The sequence below is a fragment of the Ursus maritimus genome, unplaced genomic scaffold (genome assembly GCF_017311325.1).
Source record: "Ursus maritimus isolate PB19 unplaced genomic scaffold, ASM1731132v1 scaffold_1, whole genome shotgun sequence".
NCBI classification, from domain to species: Eukaryota; Metazoa; Chordata; class Mammalia; order Carnivora; family Ursidae; genus Ursus; species Ursus maritimus.
Window position 1 is genome coordinate 1,412,876 of NW_024423343.1, and position 13,167 is coordinate 1,426,042.

At 62.6% G+C, this 13,167-nt stretch overlaps 2 protein-coding genes across 8 annotated transcripts in view; both read right to left on the reverse strand.

Annotated features, from left to right (window-relative positions):
• Positions 1 to 4,437: 4,437 nt before the first annotated feature.
• On the reverse strand, positions 4,438 to 12,881 carry LOC103662816 (G-protein coupled receptor 35). Of its 2 annotated transcripts, XM_040638296.1 has the most exons (3): positions 12,841 to 12,881; positions 6,926 to 7,378; positions 4,438 to 5,987 (listed from the first exon to the last, which is right to left on the reverse strand). In XM_040638296.1, the coding sequence occupies exon 3, from the start codon at positions 5,911 to 5,913 to the stop codon at positions 4,792 to 4,794; it is 1,122 nt and encodes a 373-aa protein (XP_040494230.1). In that variant the 5' UTR covers positions 5,914 to 5,987; positions 6,926 to 7,378; positions 12,841 to 12,881; the 3' UTR covers positions 4,438 to 4,791. The 2 variants fall into 2 exon arrangements, 1 of the variants encoding a protein (XP_040494230.1); XR_005836934.1 differs by lacking the exon at positions 12,841 to 12,881 and having other exon boundaries at positions 5,947 to 5,987; positions 6,926 to 8,485.
• GPR35 (G protein-coupled receptor 35) overlaps positions 11,635 to 13,167 on the reverse strand; it is a 9,470-nt gene continuing 7,937 nt past the window's right edge. For all 6 annotated transcript variants that reach the window (XM_040638259.1, XM_040638267.1, XM_040638252.1 and 3 more), the window contains one exon: positions 11,635 to 12,903. In XM_040638259.1, coding sequence (XP_040494193.1) covers positions 11,976 to 12,903 — 928 coding nt within the window. In that variant the 3' untranslated portion in view covers positions 11,635 to 11,975. The remainder of the gene's footprint in view (positions 12,904 to 13,167) is intronic.

A 13,167-nucleotide genomic window follows, 5' to 3' on the forward strand; every position in this document is an offset into this window, starting at 1 on the left:
CCCCCCCCCCCGGAGCAGCGGTAAACCGTCATCCTGGTCTTTGGCTGCAGCCCCCACACAGGGGGCTGTTTTATCAAAGGACCCCCGCTGCATATGGTGGGCGCCCTCCCTCCCTCGAACAGCGCCATCACGGGGCTCTCCAAGCCCGGCCACACTTCCCAAGTCTGAGGCAGAGCCGCCCCGGCATTCTAGCAGGGACACGCTGACCAGCTGGCCAGCCTCTTGGACTGACCTCAAGGTCGCAGACAGAGGGACCGAAGCCTGCAGTGCCTGGAACCACAGGGCCTCCCCACAAGGGCAGGGGCTGCTTCTGAGAGTCACTCAAAGGGAGAGCATGGCTGGATGCACCGGCCCTGGCCTCTGCTCATGTCAGCTGTCTGGGGGGAGTCCTAGAAATCCTGTGATGGCTGAAGGAGTGCCTACAAAGGCCCCCTCATTGTCCCTGGCTCAGGAGTGCCCCCAGGAGTCCTGGCCTGTCCTGCAGAAGGTGCTATGGCTCAGACTCCCAGGGCTGCACTGGGGTGGGGGGTAGCAGCTCCTCAGCCCTGTGATCGAGGGCTCGAGGCAGAGCTGGGGGCGGGGGGTGCCTGGCAGGGGCACCAAGGCCAGGCTTCAAAGGCACAGATGTAAGCTTTACATGTTTAGACAGGCATGTGGGTCTTCCCCTGGGGTCATGTCTGACGTGGGAAACAAGGGCAGAAAAAAATTATTTCATTTCCTTACTCCCTACAGCCCAGTGACAAGTCCTTGAAACAGGCAGAGTGACCTTCCTCTAGGGACTCAGCTGCCTCAGTGTTGATACTTTACTGAGGGCAAAAGGCAGTCTTAGCCCCAGGACCCTGCGAGTCTACTTTAACATGTAGAAATTCCTCTGGAAACTGCCTTTATCTCTACCCCCAAGATACATGTCAGCAGTGTCCCCCAAGCCTATGACCCACGATAGACATCTGGAGGGTCTCATGACTCAGGTTTTATTAGACGGTAATAAATGACCTTTTCCCAACAATAGCTGCCCCCTCAGGGTCCTGGAAACCTCATTGCCAAAATACCTGGGAGGCTTATGCTATCCCTAACCCCCCCCCCAATCTGAAAGTGTATAATGGGCCACTCCTCATGACCCTGGGGCAGCTGTCCTTCTGCTTAGATCACCTTTTTGCACCAAAGACATCTCAAGAATTCTTTCTTGGCCATAGGCATCAAACCCTAATGTCTTTCCTACAACAGTGTCCTGGGCTTCACGAATGTGAGGGGTGACCCTGGATCTGAGGGTCCTCAGGCTACAAGTGAGAACACGGAGGCAGAGAGGAAACAAGCCGGTAAGCACACCCCCCGCCCCCGAACTTGTATCCTTGCAGCTGGGCTCAAGGACCACGATCTTGACCATTGGACCAGGAGCCGTCCTGCACAGGCTCACTGGGCTCCTGGGCAGAGGCCAACAGGACAGTGGCAGGCAGGCTTCCAGAGGCTGCGGTGGGCTGAGGAGGGGGCAGCTAGGAGTAAAAATTGGAGGAGAGGAGAGTGGGGTGTGGAAGAAGTGGGAACCTTGCTTAGCGTTTGTCAGGCGGCCAGCAGGGGGAGCGTGCGTGCCCAGCACAGGCGAATTGCAGACCCAACAGGTGACAATGCAAATTGACCAGAAAGAACACTAGTATGAGAAGAAAATAGTTTTATTCAAGCCTAGATTAGGACAGCTGCCTGGGAAACATGATCTTCACAGGGGAGAAAGTGTTCCAGAGAATGAACAGTTTTTACAAGGTTTATTTACCTTTTTACATAGAAAGCCACAAATCAATAGGTCAGAGGTACATTCTTGCAAAAGTTCAAAAAGATTATAGATTAACATATAGGCAGGAGTCGTGAGTTTTATGGCCAAGAAATGCAGGGAGTAGCAGGACTGATCCCTATGTTAAGGACAAGGTGGTTTTCCTTTAGGCTACTCATTTACAAAGCAGGTGTACAAAGTATGCTTGGTGGGGCATAAACCAGGTTTGTGGTTTAAACGAAGGTTATGCATGGGCATGCCGACTTAAAAGAAATCTAAAGTCTGACTTAAAAGAAATCTAAAACGGTGTCCCTTGTATAGCAGGGCTTTAGAGAGGTTTTCTCTCATTAGAGGAGGAGAGAGACCTTGCAGACGGACGGATACTATCTTACTGTCCTAGCAGGAGGAAGGAGGATTTCCTCCTGCCCTGGCAACAGCCCAGCCAATGAGAGACAGTCACGGCCCAGCCAATGAGAAGCCGCTACACCACCAGCTCGCAGGGTGCTCCAGGGGACTCTGGTTTGTAAGAGCCCGCCCACCTCCCCCTTATAAAAGAGTGCCTCTGCTCTGTTCTCTGGACCCGCCTGTGGTTTCCTATCGCTTCCCTGCCCTGGATTGTCATTCTGTGCTATTCTCAAATAAATCCGTCTTTTGCTGGTAAAATAGCTGGACAGGGTGCTCCTGGGTGTGTGCTGGGTGTGACCGGGGCAGAGGGCAGGGACCCTAGGTTTCAGTTTTGTTTCTCTCTGGAAAACGGCAGCGGTGGGGACCTCACTCTCCAAGCGCAGCTGGTCTGGGAGGGCTTGCACGCCCCTCGGTGGGTGCCAACACGCTGTGATCCCAACTGTGTGCCAGGCCAGTTCTGGGTGGCTTACATAAACCCCTTACCCTTGCTGTGGTCTGATCGTGCCCCCTCCCCCATTCCTTCAGATGCGATGGCTTTGGGGAGGTGTAGAGGTCATGAGGGTGGAGCCCCCAGAACAACCCGGCCCCTCAATGCGAGGATGGTGGGAGAAGAAGGCTGTCTGCGCCAGGAGGCACGCCCTCCCGGGACCCCGACCCTGACGCACCCTGGTGTCTGACCTCCAGCCTCAGAACAGTGAGAGAGGAACGTTTACAAGCCACGCAGTCTGCGGCGTCCCGTCCCAGTAGCCGGACTAGACCAAGCCAGCTGGAGCGGGGAACCCCGGGAGGGTCAGGGGACCGCAGCACAGAACTGAAGCCCCCGGAACCCTGCCCTGCGCCGGCTGCTGGCACTGGCAGCACCCCCGCCCCCGCCCCTGCACGGCCTGATTGCACTTTGGCGTCCCTGCTGATTTGGGTGTTCCCGCCATAGATTACCTAAAACCTCCATTCTGGCCAGCTACGCCGAGAGGGGAAAGAGGGGAGAGGGGAGAGGTCTCCCCAAACTGGGAAGGCAGCACCTGACTCTTCGCCCCCGTGCCCAGTGCTAAGGGCCACCCCCGCGCTCTCTTTCGGGAAGAGCAAGGGGTTGGACCAGCGACCCCAGCCCCACAGAACTCGCAACTCTTAAGGGGGGCGTGTCACGTTGAGACCCCAGTCAAGCCGCCAGCAGGGAAGGAGGGAGGGGCTGGCGGGTTGGGCGGGGACCTCGGGCACGGAGGGGTGTGGCGCTGGCGGGGGCGGGGCATGGGGCGGGGACCCTGGGCGCGGAGGGGCGGGGCCCGGGGCGGGGCGGGGGCGGTGCCTTGGAGGCCAGACTCCAGGGTTCTGCTCCTTGGGGAAGGTGCCCTCATGGGGCTGCTGGAGAAGAGGGTGAACCCATGTGCCTCCCACGTGTTTGCCAACAGCCGGAGCCTCAAGGAGCAAGAGCCCCATCTCTCAGGACCACCACACGCACCTCCCAGAGGAGGACCTGGGCTCCCTGGCTGAAGGGCGGCACTGGCCGTCGCAGAGGGGGTGGCCTCCTCCCTGAGCCGGGACCGCCCCGCTGCTCTGAGTGTGCTCGGACGGGTGGAGGCGGACGGTCCGCCAGCCAGGGGTCACTCCCGCTCAGGGTCCTCTTCCAAGGCACCACCTCTTCATGGTGACACAGGAGTGCCCCCCTTTCAGGAGCCCCTTCCCCAATAACTGGTGGTCAGGATCAGACCGGGTGGGGTGGGCTTTATGCCCTACGATTCCTGTGTGTGGGGAGGGGGAAATGTGGCCAAGACCTGACCCCCCGTCAGCCCGCTGGCAGCCCCAAGAGGACGGACGGGCCAGTGACTGTGCCTGCACTCTTGGCACCTCAAGCAGTTCCACACTTGGGCCGAGGACAGGACAGGACACTGCCCGAGCAGTGGCCACGGGCAGTGATGCCACCGTCAGCCTTGGCCACACAAATGGCCTCTCCAGGGGCCCGCCGATTGGCCATCCTTGACCGGAACGAGTGTGTGGGGGGTGGGGAGGAGAGGCTGCCAGTGGTGCCGGGAGTTGTGACGTGTGTGGCGGAACAAGGGGCCCCGAGAAGCACCCCGAAGTTAAGGACTGGACCTCTTTGAGCTATTCAGGAACACAACGGAACATTTTTTACAAAGGAATGTCTTTAAACTAATTAGCGGCTGTCTCTATAAACGTCCCTCTGCTTAGAGCCTGGCGTCCCGCGGCCCTGGGATCTAGGGGACTCTGTCTGCAGTGGTGTCATAGGCCTGAAGAGAGACTTCGGAACTCTGATAGATTTTGGTGTCTGATTGTAATCTATAGGTGACACAGAAAAATGTGATTTTTTAAACACCCTCTCCAGTGCTTGCCAGGGAGTGCCACCTGGGTGCTCAGAGGGTCTTTCCCTTCCTGAGCACCCGCAGGGGAGGAGCACAGAGGTCGGAGGTCAGCCCAGCGTAGGTCAGGGTCACACTGCATCCTGGAGCTTGAGGGCTGGGGCTGGGGGAGGGGGCGCACGCTGCAAAGGAAGCAGCCCGGGGCCAAGCCAGCAGCGCTGGGCGAGGAGAGATCTGGCGGTCATCTGGTGCTGACCCTTTCATCCCTTGCTTAAATTCGACTTGCTGAGTGATAGCCCGCGTCCCCAGGACTCATAAATCCAAAGTCACGCTGTGAGCAGGGAGGCTACTTATCATGGATGCCGTGGAGAAGGGGAAAGAGTTGCCTTGCGGGGGGTCTGTGGGGCCCTGAGCCACCTGCTGCAGGGCCTTGTGTGCGGCCCCCTCTGCATTGCTCTCCATAGCCGCTGCCTCGCGGACACCCCGGTCAGAGGGGTCCCCCACAGGAGCGCCCCGCATCCGTCCCCGGAAAGGCCAGGGCATTCGGAGGATGGCCCCCACCTCTTCCTGGAATTCTGTGGCCACAAAATAGTAGCTGATGGCATCCAGGCAGCAGTTGGCGTTGGCCACGCGGGCGGCCACCCGCACGAAGTCAGCGATGTGCTGGATGGTGGGGTCGGTTGCCTCGGTCCACTTGGCCACGAGCTTGGCCATCAAGGCCACGTGCAGTGGGAGAAAACAGAGCACGAAGGTGGCCAGGTTGGCGGCCACGACACGGAGGGCTTTGAGGATGCGGCCGGCCTCCTGGGGCGAGGCCCGCGTGCGCTCGCGGAGCAGGTGCCAGAGCACTTGCCCGGAGCAGAAGCTGAGGACCAGCAGTAAGAGGAAGAAGAACAGCAGGGAGAAGGCAAGGGTCCTGGTGTCCCGGGTGTGGCACCTCCCGAAGCAGAAGTTCTCGTCTGCAGGCAGCAGGGACGCCCACAGGGCCACAGCCCCAGAGACCAGCAGCCAGAGGGCCAGGCAGGTGAGGGCGGCCCGGCGGGGGCTGCGCCAGGCCCGAGCCCGCAGCGGAAAGCGCAGGGCAGTGTAGCGGTCCACAGCGATGGCCGTGATGAGGCCCATGCTCACGTAGGTGTTGACATAGTAGAAGCTCTGCAGGACCCTGCACAGAGGACCCTCGCGCGCCCCCTGCTCCCGGCCCAGCAGGGCTCCTGGCAGGCTCAGCAGCAGCAGGAAGTCGGCTGCCACCAGGTTGGCCATGTAGACACGGGTCTCCGTCCACCTGCGCAGGCGGCAGCAGAACACCCAGAGCCCGAGGCCGTTGAGGGGCAGCCCCAGCGCCAGGATGAGGCACATGGAGACCTTGATGACCTGGGGCAGGACGCGGCTGTCTGTGTCTGCAGTGCAGTTACCAGGGCTGTAACTGGAGGCCATGGCGCAAGCCCGGCAGAGGTGGGAAGCTAGTGGGAGCCCCTGCGGCGGGGCGGCACAGGGGTGAGCAGCTTCGCCTGGGGGCACGGAGGGAAACGCGGCTGTGGTCTCTCCCCTCCTCCTTTACATCCCCGCTCTCTGTCGCCCTCCCCCTCTCCCCCATCTCTTCCCCCACTTCCGGTAACAGCCCCAAGGGCTCCCTTTCTTGACTACAAGAGGCTCCGCTGAGGCCACCTCCCCCACTCCACCCAGAGGAACTGTTTTCCAGGATGTGGACGATGGGCCCTGCCACGGAAGGGGGCTCTGTGGGGCCTCCTCTCTGGCCTTCTCCCCCAGGGGCTTTAGCTCAGCCCAAGACCTTTGCCAATTTACTGTCCCCCGACCCCCGACATCCTGTGGCCCTGTCCAAGGACCATCAGCCCATGGCCCATGGAGTGGGGCCCCCACATTCCTCTGGCAGGGGCCACAGGCCAGTCTGCAGGGAGGGAGCACCCCCAGACCACCAGGAGAGCGGTGGGACCACCAGGCTGACCCTTCTGTCAGTCTCCCTGCTTCTGTGTCTGTGTCTCGCCCTCTCCCCAGCCACCCCCTCTGCCCTCACTCTCACTGCCCACCCTCCTCCTTGGGGCCCCTTTTCCCCTCCCTCCCACCAAAGGCTCTCCCCCTACGCCACCTCATCTCCTCCATTCTCTCTCCTCCTCCGTCTCCCTCTCTGTCCCCCACTGTCCCCCCAACTGTCTCCCCATCTCTGTCCCCCTGGCTCTATCTTGTCCCCCACAACTGCTCCCCCCAACTATCTTACCTCAGACAGAAACTAACTGTCCCCTCAGCCTTTGCCCTACGCCTGCTTCGGCTTAGAGCTGGGCACGCTCCTCACATGGGAAGCCCAGGGCCAGATGTAGGCCAGCCTGGGGCCCTGCTCCTGGGAGCCCTTTGTGGTGGCCAGCAGGGTGAGGGCAGGACAGGGCCCATTGGAGGGGACAGCAGGGGGACACCGGGCTTGGGGTGGACTCACCAGTCTCGGATGGCTGAGGCCTCGGGGAGCTGGGCTGGGCCACTCTGCACAGCTGGCCTGCTGAGGCTGCACGCTGACCCCACGACCGTGATCACCGCCTTTGTGCTCCCTGTGGGCGGGTGTGGTCACGTGTCTGAGGGCATCTGGCAGATGGGCGCCACTTCTCAGTGTCCCCGTCTCTGGTCCCCGTATGCCTGGCTCCCGCTGCGTCTGCCTGCTGCTCGAGACGCCGCGCACAACGTTGCTTCCTGACCACAGCCCTGGCCACGTCGGCAGCTGCCTGGGGCTCAGGGCCGGAGATCGAGAGCACGTCCAGCCTGCAGTGACCGGCGTCCCACGCGCGGCGGAGGAGGGCCTGCGTGCGGCTTCCAGGAGACCTGTTTGGCCAGGTGGTGCCCCCCACCTGTGCGCATCCATGATCGACACCGGCTGGGGAGACCGCGGACAGGAAGCCTGGAGAACGCGGAGACCCTTGGCCGCAGCCCCCACCCCCCAGCCTCGGGGAGCTGCAGCTCGGGGGGGCCCCCCCATCCTGACCCAGGCACATGCTGCCTGCCCTTCCTGCCGGAGCTGAAGGCGCAAGGCCCCTGCGGGCTTGCCTTCAGCAAGTGACGCAGGGCCTCAGAGGCAGTGTGTCCGTGGTAACCCTGTGCAGCCAGCTGCGCGGTCTGCTCCGTGCAGAGCACCCACGGGCACGGAAGCTGCTCCCTCGGCCCATCCCGCTTTGCTAGCTCCCTTTTGGGTGGGGTTCCCCAGACACTCCCCGGGAAACCCCTGCGTGCAAGCCTCCATCTCAGAGACTTCTGGAAGCCACCCCAATGCAGGGGTGTGTTTTTGAGCACCAGGGTGGCCCTGCCCTCGGCCACGCCAGCAGCCCCAGGGAGAGGGTCGGGGGCTGGGGCGGCGGAGGATCTGCTCCACCAGAATCTGGCCTTACCACCTGCAGGAGGAAGGGAGCCAGAGAAAACTGAGTCCTGCCCCCCCTGCTCAGGAAAGCCTGGAGGAAAGCAGGGGGGTGTGGGGGAGCACATCCTCCCGTGAATCATGGGACAGCACATCCTGTGAAGCTGCGGGTGCGCTGGGGGGCCGGTGCTTGGGGACACTGAGGGGGACAGCCTGCCACACAGAGCCGATGAAGTGGGCCAGTGCATCAGCACTGTGGGTGTGACAGGGGCTCTGAGAGCGGGGCAAGGACACCCCTCGCTCTGAGAGGCGTGTGGTCCCAGCCCTGCGGGGGCGGTCTCTTGGTCGTCAGTGTCATTTCTACCCTCCTGTGTGGGAGCAGGAAGACCTTTGCTGCGGGGGGCAGGGGCGGTCCATCCGCCCGCACGAATCGGAGAGACCAGCACACGCTCCCCTGTGTGGGTTTTGCGTGTCAGACTTGGGGGGCCGTTATCTGGATGGTCACTTGCGGGATGTGGGCAGTAGTTTCCTGAAGTACTGACCTTCCAGTCAGATCGACGATGCATTCCACTGCCTCCCCCCCCCCGGGTGCCCCAAACTCTGCACTGTGGCTGCGGGGGGCTGAGCTGGAGCCGGGCAACAGCCCCCACACCCCGTACCCAGTTCCCCAGACCCCACAGCACCCTACTCGCTCTGGCACTACCTCTGGTTGATACACCCTTGCCCCGCAGAAGATGGACACGTTTTCTTAGGAGAAGTTTCTCCGGGGCACCGCAGCAGGTGGGTCCCCGAGGACAGGAGACCAAGCGCAGCTCTGCCCACTGATGGCTGGCCTCCGCCCTCAGACTGCCTTCTCCCGAGACCAGCTGCAGCCGGGCTTCAACCCCCAGGAGGGACAGGAAGGGCCTTCACAGAGAAGCAGACTGCCCCAGAGGAGAGAGCCACAGACACCGGACATTGGCCGGATGACATACAGACATTAGGAATCAAGCGACACGGCCTTCCCAGGAGCCCCTTCGCTCTGTGTGGAGATTTCTGCGTCTCGCCCAGCTCTCTGCTCAGAAGCGGCCTGGTCCTGGCAGTTCTCTGGGTCCCTCCCTGTCGTGGCGCTGCACTCTGCAGCCACCCAGACCCGTCTGCGCCTCGGAGATTGCAGATGCCACCACTGCCTGGGAGGAAGCTCACACTTCCTCTGGCTGCTGCCAAGCCCTCACCAGACTGTACCCTCCAGAACCTCTCCCAGGTGACTCTGGCGTGCTCCAGAACAGTGTCCCCAGCCAGATAAAATACCCTAGGTGTAATCCTAGCAGAGGGAGAATGAACCGGTGCCCTCCCACATTCTGGGCCCTATACTCCTGTTGAGCAGCCTCAAAGTGAATCTGCTTTCAGATGCCTGCTGCTTGCTAATTAACGGTGAGTACAGTCCTGATCAATGTGCCAGACTGCCCTCTGAGCCCTCTGGGCCAGGCTGGGGGGTGTTAGGGAGAGGCTCTTCCCCTTGGTCTGGCCCAGCCCAAGGCCTCTCACAGTGTGTGGGCCATGATTAGTGTTCAGAAGTCAGTTCTTTGGATGCTTAACATCTGTGATTTTGCCTCGGCTCCTTTTCTTGTTCCTTCAGGAATGTTGTGAGAGTCCAGCCGCCTGCACTTGCTGGGAGCCAGGAGAGGCCTGAGGGACAGGGAGTACACCCCCCCCCCCACCAACTATAGACTGGAGCCAGCAAGGTGGAGCAGTGGGGCACCCCTCAGGAGGCTGGTGTCCTCGGAGCATGGCGGGCCACCCCCACCACCCAGCAGCACCAGCGCTGCCCCCAGGACACCCCGCAGAGGTCTCCCCTGCCTGCCCTCACTTTCTCTGCCCCTATGAGGACAGACCTGGCCAGCACACGCGGGAGCAGGGCCAGGCTCAGCCCCGACCTGGGCGGGTAGTACTGCTCGCTGAGCCCAGAGCGAGGTTCAGAATTCTTAACACAAGGCTCTAGGAAGTGACTGTCACCTGGCCTGTCAGCCTTTGGTCCAAAGCTCTGCTCCTCCGCCGCTGCCCTACACTGGCCTCGGGGCATCCCCTCCTCGGTCCCACAGTGCAGAGCGGGACGCAGGGGCAAAGCTGAGTCCCAGACCCTATTCTGCCTCTCTCCCTGGATCCCCAAACCTGGCCAAGGTCGGGACTGGACGTCTACATCCAGCCCTGGCTCGCTGCTCAGCCCAGTGGCCATCCCACCCCACAGTGAGAAACCTTCTCTGGACTCCGTGGTCCCTTGGAAATGGAGGGTCAGGGCAGTGGAGGTCACGGACTGGGAACTGTCTGCTTGGCCACACTGCGGAAGGGCGGGGTTGATGAGGGGCAGGGTGCTAGGTGTGGGGGTGCTGGCCGGAGGACGAGGGTGGGGAGCACTGGATGGGGTGAGGGGCGTGGGGAGTCGTGGGGAGCCTGAATGAGGCTGGGGCTCCTAGTCCCAGGGCCGGTGCCTGTGTCTGGGGGCATGGGGCTGGGGTGCAGGATGGGGGCAGGAAAGGGAGGTGGTCTGCCTGCAGGGGGTCCACCGCAGCGTTGGGCTTGCTCGCACCTGCCCTGCTTCCTCGTGGCTGCGTTTCTCCCCGCCCTGCTCCACTGGCCATTCCTGGACATCTTTATGCCTTCTCAGGACAGAATGCAGCCTGGCCCGGCCCTGGTGCACATCGTTGGGCAGGGTAGGCGCTACCCTGGTGATGAAGGGCAGGGGTCCCCAGTGGTGGGGGGGAGCATCTGAGCCCCAGGATAGGACAGCAGCGGATTCAAGCTGCACAGGCCCCCCGAGTGCCCCACCCCCGTGCAGAGATCCCCTGAGTGTGGACCCTCCCTGAGCGTGGACCCCTCTCAGCAGGGCTCCCTAGCCCCGGACCTGAGGACTACATCGGCCGCAGGCCCCTAAGGCCAGGACATGGCTGCCATTCTGGCTCTGGGCACGCAGGCAGAAAACAGGACAGGGGGGCGCCTGGGTGGCGCAGTCGTTAAGCGGCTGCCTTCGGCTCAGGGCGTGATCCCGGCGTTCCGGGATCGAGTCCCACATCGGGCTCCTCCGCTGGGAGCCTGCTTCTTCCTCTCCCACTCCCACTGCTGTGTTCCCTCTCTCGCTGGCTGTCTCTCTGGCACAGAAATAAATAAAATCTTTAAAAAAAAAAAAAGAAAAGAAAGAAAACAGGACAGGGAAGTTGTTTGTGCCCAGGGATGCAGGCGGGTTGGGGTTTGAACCCAAGCCCAGCTTGGACTGGCACCACAGGGGGCCTCTAGAAGTCTCCGGTGGTTCCAGCCTAGGTGTGGATGCCCAGCCCATGCAGGGAGGCTGAGGGGAGGTGGGTACAACCCACACCAGCCTGGGCATCCACACTCCCACCTGGGGGGTATCCAGGCCCTGCAACCACCAGGCAGGGTCCTCCAGCTTCCCTGAAGAAGCACAAGGGGAGTGGGCCCCCTTGACAGACCTTGACCACTTCCTCACTGCCCCCCCAGCGCACCCCCAGCCTAGTGCAGCTGTCAGCCCCTACAGGGGGTTGAGGGGTCCTGACCCTTCCTTGGCAGGAAGAAAGCAGGCTATGAGGCTTTAGCTTGCCCTTCCGGGAGCTGAAAATAGCCCCCGCCAGACCTGCAGATGTCTGGGAGTGGGGTGGGGGTGGGAAGCAGATGGGGGCCCCAGGAGAGCCCCCAAGTGGAAAGCCCTTGAGAGCCATCTAGGAAGACAGCCCAGCCTCCCACCATGAGGGTGTGTGCAGCATGTGTGCGCGCACACGCGCACACACACGCACAGCCCTGACAGGGCCAGGCCCAGCCCTGGGGGACAACTTTATTCCAGGCCCACTGTGGCCTCACAGCAGAGCAATCATCCACCCAAGTACCCCAGGGGTACCAGACTCTTGGCGCTCCAGGTGTTGGCCCCATCCCAGGGCACCTGGGGTTGGCCTCACTCAGGCCTCAGTCCTCCTGCCCTGGTCCCGATCCTCTTCCATCCCAGGGGTCAGGGTGACACCACCGCAGAGTCTGTGCCCGGGCCCTCTCTGCCCTGCCAGGCCCCTGGAGCGTGTCTGGGAGCCGCAGGCAGTTCAGGGATCCCCCAGCAGGCAGGACCTCCCAGAGAGCCTGGGACCCCGCCCACGTGCCCGCGGCTCGTCTCCTAGGCAAGGGTCACACAGAGAGAGTTCTGGTTCCTGCGGGCCTTGCCAGTGGGCATCGAGGCCAGCGAAGACGCCTCCTGGAACTCCTTGGCCGTGAAGTAGTAGCAGATGGCGTCCAGACAGCAGTTGGCATCTGAGAGCTTGCCCGTGATGAGGAGGGCGTGGCAGACGGCAGGGGTGCTCAGGCTCGTGGCCGCTCGCACCGTCAGCACCATGTGAAAGGGCAGGAAGCAGACCACGAACACGGCCAGGTTCGCCCAGACCATGCGGGTGGCCCTCCGCGTCGCTTCCGCCTGGTCCGGGCCGGCGGTCGGCCTCTGGCCCAGGGCGGTGGCCACCCGCACGGAGCACAAGACCAGCACGGGCAGCGGCAGGAAGAAGCCCAGCAGTGAGAAGACCGTGGTGTTGGAGCTTTGCCGGGAGACGGTCGAGAAGCAGAAGCCGCCCTCCCGCACCCCCAGGGCCCAACGAAGCCCCAGCGAGCTGGCCACCAGCGCCCAGAGCGCCGCGCACACGGCTGCGGCCCGGCGCGGGGAGCGGAGCCCCCGGGCGCGCAGCGGGTGCCGCACGGCCACGTAGCGGTCCACGGCAATGGCCGTGACCAGGCCGATGCTCATGTACCTGTTGGCCAGGTAGACGCCCTGGGAGAGCTGGCAGAACAGCGTGTCCGCGGCCCTCTCCTGCAGGGAGCGCAGGAAGAAGGGCAGGGCGCAGAGCAGGCAGAAGTCGGCCGCCGCCAGGTTGACCATGTAGACGCGGGTCTCCGTCCACCGGCGCATGCGGCGGCAGAACACCCAGAGCGCCAGGCCGTTGAGCATCAGGCCCAGCCCCAGCAGCACCGCCGTGTAGGTGGAGAGGACGTACCTGACCGAGGGGGGCCAGATGAGCTCTTCGGACAGACAGGTACTGTTGTTCATGGTCCTGCCGCTGCGGGCGAGAAGCAGGGGATGAGGAGGGCAGGGGGGAAGGGGAGCGGCAGGCAGGGGGCTGTTGAGGCCCCAACCACCTCTGGCCAGGGATGCAGGAGGTGAGCCCCCACCCCACATGCAGGAGCCCCAGGCTCACCTTCCTAAAGAAAATCATAGAAATCATCAGGAGCTCCAAGGCACCCTCCTGGCCAAACCCAAATCCCTGCCCACTAGACTGAGTGGGAAAGCCAAAGCTCTTAGAGGCCCCCCCCCGGGGGGGGGG

What these genes read in the sequence shown, in the direction of transcription:
- LOC103662816 (XM_040638296.1), bottom strand. Translation starts at nt 5,913, where the DNA reads ATGGCCTCCAGTTACAGCCCTGGTAACTGCACTGCAGACACAGACAGC.